The sequence below is a fragment of the Sciurus carolinensis genome, unplaced genomic scaffold, assembly GCF_902686445.1.
Source record: "Sciurus carolinensis unplaced genomic scaffold, mSciCar1.2, whole genome shotgun sequence".
Classification (NCBI taxonomy): domain Eukaryota; kingdom Metazoa; phylum Chordata; class Mammalia; order Rodentia; family Sciuridae; genus Sciurus; species Sciurus carolinensis.
The window spans coordinates 2,671-14,418 of record NW_025920459.1 but is presented as its reverse complement, the minus strand read 5'-3'; the positions used below and the strand labels follow the sequence as shown (position 1 = coordinate 14,418).

At 41.8% G+C, this 11,748-nt stretch overlaps 1 protein-coding gene across 1 annotated transcript; it reads left to right on the top strand.

The window, feature by feature from the left end:
• Window positions 1–2,059: 2,059 nt before the first annotated feature.
• LOC124975748 (putative ankyrin repeat domain-containing protein 20A4) lies at window positions 2,060–10,207 on the top strand (the record flags this gene model as incomplete). Its single annotated transcript, XM_047538315.1, has 5 exons — window positions 2,060–2,229; window positions 6,034–6,148; window positions 6,310–6,483; window positions 8,259–8,365; window positions 10,070–10,207. Coding segments are annotated over exons 1-5 (704 nt in total), but the record flags the coding sequence as incomplete, so codon positions are not given.
• Between the last annotated feature and the right edge of the window lie 1,541 nt (window positions 10,208–11,748).

Here is an 11,748-nt window from a genome sequence, read left to right as displayed (position 1 = left end):
CAATTTTTAAAACAGTAATATCAAGAGGTGGGTCTATTCCATATTTTCTGAGGAATTTCCACACTGCTTTCCACAGTAGCTTTACCAGCCTGCATCTCAACAAGCAATGTATGAGTGTGCCTTTCTCCCCCCACCCAAGAAAACCGTTATTATTGTTTGTGTTCTTGATAATAACCCTTCTAATTGGAGTTAGGTGAAATCTTAGGGTGGTTTGAGAATCTATAAAGCTGCCAGGGACGGTGATGTAAAAGGAGAGAGGTGTCTCCTTGTTCCCAGGGACTGTCATGTCAATGACATAGACAAGAAGAACAGATAATAGAGTCTGGGAGTCCTGGAGCCCCAGAGGCAAGGGGTTTACGAGGGAAGGCGGGACGGATGAGGGAAAGCCTGCATTATCCTGGCCATGACCTGTAGGGGACAGGGCAAATGGGTGGCCAAGTCTTCCTTCACCAAGATGCAAGTCTTTCATATGCCCAGGGAGTACTCAGCACGCCAGAGTACCAGTAGACCTAGGGGCAGTCTGTTGCGCAGGCCTTCCTAAGGAGCAGCTAGAGAGAAAACCAGGTTAGTGGGTTTCCCAGGTGCAGAGGAAAGCCTGCAGGAGTCTGGGAGCCCGGAAAAATCTGCTCACAGCGGGGAGAGGACAGGGCGGGGCCGCACCTGGAAGGAAGGCGAGTCTGGGAGAGAGAGGCCAGAGGTCCTGGGAGGGCGGGAGCGCGACTCCTGACAGGTACCTGGGGCGTGCCTGACCCGGTGGGCGTGGTCTACCCGTGACAGCCTCGACCTGGGCAGAAAGCGGTTCGCCCCTTTGACCACGTGTCCCACCTCCACCTTCTAACTGGGTGGTAGAGCCACCCGCCCTGGCTGGTGCTGGCGCGGCTCAGCTTCCAGGCTCGTGATCACCACCAGTTGGACAGATCCCGTGGCGCTGGTGTGCACGTGTGTGCAACGTTAATGCGCAACGACTATTTGGTTGTTGGCCTATACTGAAGCCCGGCGGGCCCCTGTTCTAGGCTGTGGACAGACTAAATTAGCCCGTCCATAACCCCCTTAGTGGGTCCCAGAGACAGAGAAAGGTCAAGTGGAAGGGACAAGGTCTCTGATGCCCGAGGATGACCTCGAGGCGGAAGACATTTGCTGCGGTCGGCGCCCGGTCTAAAGTTGACGGATACGACCCCATCGGGAGAATTCATAAAGCTGCCAGGAACGGTGATGTAAAAGGAGTAAGGCGTCTCCTTGTTCGCGGGGGCTGTCATGTCAATGACACAGACAAGAAGAACAGGTAATAGAGTCTGGGAGTCCTGGGGTTCCAGAGGCAAGGGGACTACCGGGAAGGCGGGTCCAATAGGTAAAACCTGCACCATCCTGGTCATGCCCTGGACGGGACAGGGCAGATGGGTGGCCAGGTCTTCCTTCACTAAGATGCGTGGCTTTTATATGCCCAGGGAGTCCTCAGCACGCCTTAGTACCTGTTCGCCCAGGCCTTCCTAATGAGCAGCTACAGAGAAACCCAGTTTAGCGGGTGTCCCAGGTGCAGAGGAAAGCCTGCAGGAGGCTGGGAGCTCTGAAGATCCTCTCACCTAGGGAGAGGGCGGGGCGGGGCTGCACCTGGAAGGCAAGAGGGAGGGGCGGAGCGGCCAGAGGGTCAACGGAGGGCTGGAACGCACCTCCTGACAGGACCCAGGGGCGTGCCTGACCCGGTGGGCGTGGTCTACCCGTGACAGCCTCGACCTCGGCAGACAGCGGTCCGCTCCTTTGACCCCAGTGTCCACCTCCACCTTCTAACTGGGTGGTAGAGCCCCGCGCGCTGACTGGCGCTGGTGCGGCTCAGCTTCCAAGCTCGTGATCACCGCCAGTTGGACAGATCCCGTGGCGCTGGTGTGCACGTGTGTGCAACGTTAATGCGCAACGACTATTTGGTTGTTGGCCTATACCGAAGCCCGGCGGACCCCTGTTCTAAGCTGTGGACAAACTAAATTAGCCCGTCCATAACCCCCTTAGTGGGTCCCAGAGGCAGAGAAAGGTCAAGTGGAAGGGACAAGGTCTCTGATGCCCGAGGATGACCTCGAGGCGGAAGACATTTGCTGCGGTAGGCGCCCGGTCTAAAGTTGATGGATACGACCCAATCGGGAGAATTCATAAAGCTGCCAGGAACGGTGATGTAAAAGGAGTAAGGCGTCTCCTTGTTCGCGGGGGCTGTCATGTCAATGACATAGACAAGAAGAACAGGTAATAGAGTCTGGGAGTCCTGGGGTTCCAGAGGCAAGGGGACTACCGGGGAAGGTAGGTTCAATAGGTAAAAGCCTGCACCATCCCAGCCATGCCCTTGAGGGGACAGGGCAGATGGGTGGCCAGGTCTTCCTTCACCAAGATGCTTGGCTTTCGTATGCCCAGGGAGTCCTCAGCACACCTTAGTACCTGTAGACCTGGGGGCAGTCTGTCTCCCAGGCTGTCCTAATGAGCAGCTACAGAGAAACCCAGTTTAGCGGGTGTCCCAGGTGCAGAGGAAAGCCTTCAGGAGGCTGGGAGCTCTGAAGATCTGCTCACCCAGGGAATGGGCAGGCGGGCTTCACCTGGAAAGTAGTGGGGAGGGAGAGAAAGTGGTCAGAGGGCGTGTAGCGGGCGGGAGCATGCCTCCTGACAGGTCCGAGGGGCGTGCCTGACCCAGTGGGCGTGGACTAGCAGCGTCAACCTGGACCAGGGCCAACTTGGTGTGCTTCTCTTTACCTCCCTCCTGTCCTGCAAAGGTCCTGCTTTCAGCAATCTCCAGCCTCAGGGACAGAGCTAGGCAAGAGGCAGAGTTGGGATGGTTTGGGCGAAGTCTATTGACCTGTGGTTGGAGGAGGCTAGCCTGCCTACTTTCCCAGCCCGCTTCTAGGAGAAACCATTCCTCATCCTAATCCTAACCCTCACCCTAACCCTATAGTGAGGTCTTACTATAAAGTAGGAAAGAATATTTTATGAAGGAAAAAGCATGTTATATATCTTGTAGGGAAATGCAATATGAGAAAAATATTGCTCTTATAGACCCACACCTCTATTCATTTGTTGGCCTGTATGTAGGAGTACATCGAGTTGACTGAGCGTCCTTATAAGGATTCTTCGAAGTGGGAAGATGGTGTGTTTTCCCTCTTGTTTTGTTTTTGCAGTTTTTCCCCCTTGGGCCTACCCCCAATGCATTTGGACTTCTGTTAGGTAGGTGGCTGCAAGTATAGAAAGGACCCTTCCCTACTTGGGAGGGGTATCCACTGGGGTAGAGGGACAACTGAACAGCAAAACCTCTTCCTTGACCTTTGTTGTGCAGTTCTGTCCTCCAGCAGTCTTGCAACATGTGTGGAAACTAGCTGCAGGTCTGGGCTGCCTAGGTTGATAGAGCCCTTGGGCTGGGAGAAAGCGAATGGGAGGAGCAGAACCCTAAGAAAGAGAGGTACTCACGGCACTATGCCCTACCTGGCAAGGAAGACAAACCCCAGAGACCCGGGGCTCTGGGGCCTAAGGACACCTGGGCGGCCAGCCATGACAGCATGACAGTTGAGTGCAATGGAGCGCTCTCCATGGTGCTGAGCCTTGTCGCCTCCTGTTGTGTCTTCCAGGAGCTCATGAAGTTTGCTCTGAGCTCTGCTGTTTTCTTTCATTTTTTCTCTTTCCTTCCTTCCTTCCTTCCTTCCTTCCTTCCTTCCTTCCTTCCTTCCTTCCTTCCTTCCTTCCTTCCTTCCTGCTTTCTTTCCTCCCTCCCTCCCTCCTTTGTTTCTCTTTCTTTCTCTTTTTTCTTTCTTTCTTTCTTTCTTTCTTTCTTTCTTTCTTTCTTTCTTTCTTTCTTTCTTTCTTTCTCTCTCTCTCTCTCTCTCCCTCTTTCTAATTTTCTTCCTTTTTTGCACACTGGGGTTTGCCCCCACGGACCCACATCCACAGGACCTTTCAAAAATATTTTATTAGAGACAGGGTCTTGATAGATTGCTGCCTTTTGAATTTGCTTAGACTGGTTTTAAATGCACGATCTTCCTGCCTCTGTCTCCACATCTGCTGGTACAGCATTGTGCTGGATAGTATTATTTTTAATGAATAAATGTTCCTTTCATTTTTACAGACTGCATTTTGATTCATTGTACACAACTTTTTCAGTGTACAACTTTTTATTTCTCTGGTTGTACACAATGTAGATTCACACCATTTGTGTAATCATAGATGTACATAGGGTAATAATCTCCGTCTCTGTCCACTATCTTTCCTTCCAGCACCCCTCCCACCCCATTTCCCTCTATACAATCCAAAGGTCCTCCATTCTCCCTTACTGTCCCCCCACAATCCTCCCTCCCTCAGTAAGTGTCATCATCCACATATCAGAGAATACATTCCACCTTTGGTTTTTTTGGGATTGGTTTATATCAGTTAGCATGATATTCCCCAACTCCACCCGTTGACCAGCAAATGACATAGTTTTATTCTTTTTTATGGTTGAGTAGTATTTCATTGTGTCTATATACCATAGTTTCTTTATCCATTCATCAAGTGAAGGGCATTCAGTTTGGTTCCACAATCCTGTTATTGTGAATTGAGCTGTTATAAGCCTTGACGTGACTGCTTTGCTGTAGTATACAGATTTTAAGTCCTGTGGGTATAAACTGAGGAGTGGGAGAGCTATTTCAAATGGTGTGTCCATTCCAAGTTTTCTGAGGAATCTCCACACTGCTTTCCAGAGTGGCTGTACCAGTCTGCATCTCCCCAAGCAATGTATGAGAGTACCTTTCTCCCCGCATTCTCAGCAACCCTTATTACTGCTTGGGTTCTTGGTAATAGCCATTCTAGTTGGAGTTAGGTGAAATCTTAGGGTGGTTTTCATTTGCATTTCTCTTAGTTCTAGAGATGATGAGCACTTTTCCACATATTTATGCATAACCTTTCTGTCTTCTTCTGTGAAAGGTCTACCCAGGTCCATAGCCCTTTTATTGACTTGTTTGATTGTATTTTTTGTGTAAAGCTTTTGAACTGCTTCATATATTTTGTACATTAGTGCTCTGTCTGAAGTGTGTGTGGAAAATATTTTATCCCACTCTGTAGACTCTCTCTTCACATCATAGATTATTTCCTTTGTTGAGAAATAGCTCTTTAGTTTGAATCCATCCCATTTAGTGATTCTTGCTTTTATGTCTTGTGCTCTGGGGGGTCTTGTTATGGAAGTCTGGTCCTAAGCCAACATGAAGAAGATGAGGGCCTACTCTTTCTTCTGTTTGGTGAAGGGTCTCAGATCTTGTTCCTAGATCCTTGATCCTTTTTGATTTGAGTTTTGTACGGGGTCAGAGATAGGAATTTAATTGCATTTTCCTGCATAAAGATTTCCAGTTTTGCCAGCACCATTTGTTGAAGAGGCTATCTATTCTCCAGTGTTTGTGCTAGGCACCTCTGTCTAGTATGAGATAACTGTAAGTAGGTGGGTTTATCTCTGTGTCTTCTATTCTGTATCATTGTCTACGTGTCTATTTTGGTGCCAATACCATGTCATTTTTATTACTCTTGCTCTATAGAAGGGTTTAAAATCTGGTATGGTGATACCTCCTGTATCACTCTTCCTTCCCAGGATTGCTTTTTTTTATTTGGCTATTATGATACTTTTAATCTTCCAGATCAACTTCAAGATTCAATGGGGATAGAAGTAATGTTATATGCTGGTAATCCTAGTGATTTGGGAGGTTGAGGCAGAAAGATTGCAAGTTCAAGATGAGCTGGGAAACTTAGTGAGACCCTATCACAAAATGAAAAATTAAAAGTGTTCTGGATATGGCTCAGTATTGAGTGACCTTCAGACTGATCCTCTACAGTGGTGGGCAGGGGAAAGGAAAGAAGTCAGTGGAATAGGATGCTAGAATAAACTGATCCTTCATTAATTTAGTAATAACAGCTAATAAATATTGTTTCTTCTGGAGAAATTGTTTTGAAGAGAGAGGAATTGCATGCTATTTAATGTTCACAATGGTATGAATAATTGTTTTAAGTGGGAGTTCTATGACCTCCTAACAAATCCTCTTGCTTTCATAGAACCCCTCTACATTATGCATGTGCCTATGGTCAGGGAAAAGTGGTGGCTCTTCTAGTAATGATGAAATGCAACATTCACCTCTGTGACAGTGACAACAACACACCTCTGATTAAGGTAGATGTAACAAAGTATTTCTGCAGGGGATGAGTTAGATTTACATACTTAGAATAAAATTTGATTAATATCATTGGAATATAACTAATTAGCAAAACCTGTGGAACTTTTGTCTTGAATTCTTGAACCTGACAATCTATTTCTTGGTATCAAACCAACAGGCCATTCAACAGCAGGAAGAGGAATGTGTAACTATTCTTCTTGAAAATGGTGCTGATCTAAATGTTCAGGACCCCAATGGTGAAACTCCTCTCCATCACGCTGTTTATACTGACAACACATCAATAGCAGCAAAACTACTGTCACATAATGCAAATATTGAAGCCCAAAACAAGGTATACGTTCACCACTTTTATTTTCAAAATATTTGAAATACATTTCTTTCAACAGTGACATGTCAACAAATGTTTATAATAAGGGTTTCCTTGGTTAGAACAGTAGCAAATTTTGAAACTATTTTCATCTCATGGGTATATTTAATTAATACAAATTTAGGTGAGTTGAGCCAACATTTAAAATTCAGGAGATTCATGCAGAAATTTGGAGTTTAAATTTCTTTTAAAGCACCTCATGGGGTCTCCTTTGAGTACATGTTACTGTGTGGTGTGCTGTGCTCATGGTGCCTGCCCCCTTCATACCAGGCATGTGTATTCTCCAGTTTTCTGCCAACAAGCTGCAGCATTCATTCACTCAGAATCTTGTACTTTGCCTCTATAAAATTTTTATAACACCTGTTTTATAGTACATTTTGATAAAATTTCCTGGTTTTCATGATAGTTTCTATTCATTTACATGGATATGGCTTGTGGAATAGATTAATCTCTTAAATGGAATTGAATTTTAGAATTTAGAAATTGATGTTTTTAAAACGTTTTCCTTATGTATACTACAAAAGTTATATTCCCATTAGAATTTCTGTAACTTTCATTAGGTCACTCATAGTTAGAGTTGGATAGTATATACATAGTGCAAGCAGAATTATTTTGTCTTCAGCTTTGTCTCTTAAACTTGTGGGTGCTTTATTCTTTTATGACACTTATAAAATCCATGTGAGTCAATATAAAACTTTTTGTCAATACACACATTATCTGAATTCTATTATGCCTAAAATTATAAATAAATTTAAGTAGCAATTCAAATGGAACCAGAATGAAAAAGAATTTGATAAAATGGATGTGCTTTAGGGTTCCAGGATGATTATTACAACTGAGAATACATTTTGTATTAACTTTAATTTTAAGGTCTTTCACCTTTTATAGGAGAAAACACAGGTACCAAATGAATCAAAGTTAATTTGAAGTCTCTCTCTTTTAACTCAGAGCTCATTTTCCTAGAGACCCATGTGGAGAAGAAGTGCCTTATATTGTTGTTTAGGATATTGACACTAAATAGAAGAGAATCAAAAGGGTTTTTGTAGCATAAAGGAACCTCCCATGATACTGGAAAATTCTGAGCTGTATTCCTGCAACTTGAGTTCTCCAAATGTGAATGTCTACTATGAGTAAAGCATTGTCAACTAGGTGTTGTCAATGGTAAAGATATTTCCTTATCACTGGATGCTTGATGCATAACTTTGTAGTATTTCTCTTATAGTGCATCAAGGAAATTTTCTGATTAGGCTTGGTACTTCTGGAAAAGTGGAAATTCTTTGGAATATAGATTGATAAGCCCTGCTCTATAGATGGAAGTTTAGGTCATTAATTCAGTAAGATACTAAAGTCCTTTGACTACTGTGTTTTAGATGTGGCGTCATTGACAATAAAGATGCAGTCTCTGTCCTCAAGAATTTTCTTATTGATGGGGGCCAGTGGCAATCACCTAAATCAAGATACCATGATAAAGTCTGTGATAGAGGCAAAAATCCCTGGAAAGAGTAAAACTTTGAAACAAGTTTGGGAGATGATTGGAGTTCATGCACCCTTCTAGACAGAGGAGGGCATTTTAAAGTGAAAGAGCAGTTTGTGTGCAAGTGTAGGATAGTAGAAGGAAGAGGCTGCCCTTCAATTACTTTATATAGTATATGTTAATGTTCATATGGTCTGTTATAAGATTTTCAGTTCGATTGAGAAATAAACAATTCTGTTATTAAATTGTTGTTCTTGTTTTCCAGGATGACCACACACCACTTTTACTTGCCCTAAAGGAAAACAAACACCATATGGCAGAATTTTTAATTAAGGCAAAAGCAAATGTACATGCAGTTGATAATAGGGGCAGGTACAGTAGTTTATTCAATCAGGTCAAATATTAAATTAATGGGAAGGAAAATATTAACTTATAAGTTTTGGGATAAATAAAATATAAGAACACAATTCATATTTTGGATAGAAATAGTTGGTTTTGTTGTTCACATGTGTTATGGTTTGGATATGAGATGTCCCCCAAAAGCACATGTGTGAGACAATGCAAGATGGTTCAGAGGAAAAATGATAGGATTGTGAGAATCTTAATCAGTGAATTAATCCCATGATAGGGATTAAATCATTGGTAACCGAAGAGGTGGGAGTTGGGAGTGTGGCTTGTGGTATATATTTCTATCTGGCCAGTGGAGACCTTTCTTTGCTTCCTAAACACCATGATGTGGGCTGCTTCCCTTTGCCATATTCTCTCTTCATGATGTTAAGCCTCCCCTTGAGCCCTGAGAATTGGAGCCAAGCTTCTATGGACTAAGACCCCTGAAACCATGAGCCTTCAATTAAACCTTTTCTCCTCTACAGTTGTGCTGCTCAGGTCCTTCAGGCACAGCAGTGAAAAACTGACTAAAGCAACATGATCATATGTTATCTAAAGTTTTAAATAAGTATGGATTTAGCATTTTTTTGTTGAATAATGAATTTCTTGACCTCTCTATTTTATTTTTAACTTCTATTCCTCAGATGCTTTTCCTTTAAAATGGGTATATTGAGCATAAATAGGCTTTGATAATAATTTTTTCTTTTGGCTTACTCTAAATTGATTTTTTTTGAAGAATATTGATGTTAGCTTTAATCCTAAGTGAGCCTTAATTGCTACTGCTAGATGTTGTTTATTTGCCAATGTATTTTGAGGATTTTCATTCTTTTAAAAAAATTTTTTAGTTGTAGATGAACACAAATACCTTCATTTATTCATTTTTGTGTGATGCTGAGGATCAAACCCAATGCCTCACATGTGGTAGGCAAGTGCTGTGCCACTGAGCTACATCCCCAGCCCTGATGCTTTTATGTCTAATTGGCAAGGGCTGGGGGAAGAAAAAAGTTTAAATGGCATAAACATTTCCTTTAATGAAGATAAAACATAGGTGTGCAGTGAATAGAAAGGAGATAAGCTTTAAATTCACACTTAACTGGGTTGCATATCTAACTTTCCTAGTTACAAAGTATAACCCTTTGGAAACATTACTTATCACATATTTCCTGATATGAAAAAAAGTGAAACATGCTTCAAGGGTCGTGAGAGATGATAAATAATAGCATTTATTTCATTACACAGCAAATGCTTTTCCTTGTAATTAACTGAAGCAATAATGACTTATTATCTCCATTATTATTATTATTGTTTAAAGTCTGCTCACAGTCTTTATTTGATGACTTTTAGCTGATTATGAGTTACAATATATACATCAAAGTAAGGAAGAAACGGAGCATTCTTCATTGGAATCTTTAATCTGCTTCAGATAGTTAGCCTCTTCACAGTTATTGTCCATCAAGAGATTTTATGTTTATAACTTCTACTATGTAATTCCCCATTGGGACAAGAGGCTTCCTCTTTATTGTTTTTTCTTTTAGACTTAAAGATGATTTGCACAGATGATCCCTCAATATGTTTGTGTGTTAGTATATGTAAAACAAGATATGGAATTGATACATCAAATACATCAAATTATCTCTTTACACATCTTTATTAAAGTACCTAATGACAAAGTGATCTCTGTTATTTTAGAACGGCCCTCATGCTTGCTGTGCAATATGAATCCCCAGGCATAATCAAGCTTCTTATTGAAGAAGGGGTTGATGTCTTTGCAGAAGATCAGAATGGAGGGACTGCATTATGTTATTCTGTTGCCAGTGGCTGCAATATGTAAGTGTTTTAATTAAAATAATAATCAAAATTAAGTGGAGGTTCAGAATAAGTACTTTTGCATCTTACATATCACTTCTGTATTTATAATTCAAATTGTTAAGAATAGCAGTCTCTGAGTATCTTCATCAACAATAAACACCACAAAAGTCTAAGCTAATTTGAAGGTAGTGATTAGTGCAGGATTCATTGCAGAACTTTCTTTTTTTCTTTTTCTGCTAGTTTTGGGGATTGAATCCAGTTCCTCAAACAAATACTCTACCACTTAGATACAGCTTCAGCCCATATCTCAGAACTTTTAAAACTTTTATCCCTATAGATGCCAGAATTATTCACTTCATTCCAAATATAATGTCTACCCATGGAAAACAGAGTGTCACAACTTTGATTTTTCTAATTAGGTATTTGTGTCTTGAAATGTTGTTTAGTAAGAAATCTCCTTACTTTTCCCTGGGAGCTAACTTTTCCACCATCCTTCTTGAATCTCCCCAGTACCAATGAATTCCTTAGATTCAAGGAAGACAGTCCTCTTTTACCACTGAGTTGGAGGGGGAAGAAAACCCTCTTTTCTGTCAATTCTATTGCTGTCATGTCGCTATTAGAACTGGTCTTGCAGTGTGGTAAAGGTTAACTTTTACTACTTGGTTGTCCTGACTGATCACTGTCACTAAGTCCCCATGGAAATACACACTTAGGTTTGACTGTTACACTTTTTTATTTTTTTCAGTTCACATATATGTGCAGTGTTATGCTCACTTACAATTCCCAAACAGCAGCATTCTGCTTTGGTATGTAGGCCAGCTAGCTTTAATCACACATATTGTGAGCCCACTGTCCTTGTCTGTCCTTCACTTAAATCCTTATTACAGGGCTGAGTACATAGCCCAGTTGGTAGAGTGCTTGCCTTGCTTGCACAAGGCCCCAGGTTCAATCCCTAGCACCACAAAGAAAAAAAAAATATCAGAGATTCTTTTCATCTTTGCTACCAGATCTGTACCAAAAGTCCTCATTACATTCTGTAAAGCACATTTTTTTTTAATTTGAGGAGATCCATATCACTGTTTCCAAGGGGGAAGTGTAATAATTTTGATTGGCATCTCTAGTGATTTTTATTCAACCATGATGAAAATTTCCCAAGATAATTGCACCTGTGTCTGAAGGTTTCACAATATTTCATGTTCTGCCTCACAGGGAAGTCATTAAGCAGAATTCTACTTTAGACTCTTTGGATCTAAAACTGATTCTTTGGATCTAAGAGAGTTCAATTGCATAATGACTCATCTGTATCCATGTATAAAAGAGAATTATCATTCAAGGCATGAACATGGAGATTAAGCATCATTCTAATAAAGATCTGCTGATTCCATTTGACATGATAGAGAGGAATAGTATCAGACCAAGTCAAATTTTGGCATTTGTTAATTTTCTGCTCTGGCTGCAGTTGATTAGTTTCATAAGAGGGAAAATGTATTATGTAATTAAAGAATATAAGATATTTATAAATAAGTTAGACTACAAATTATTCAAATCCTGATTTGCCC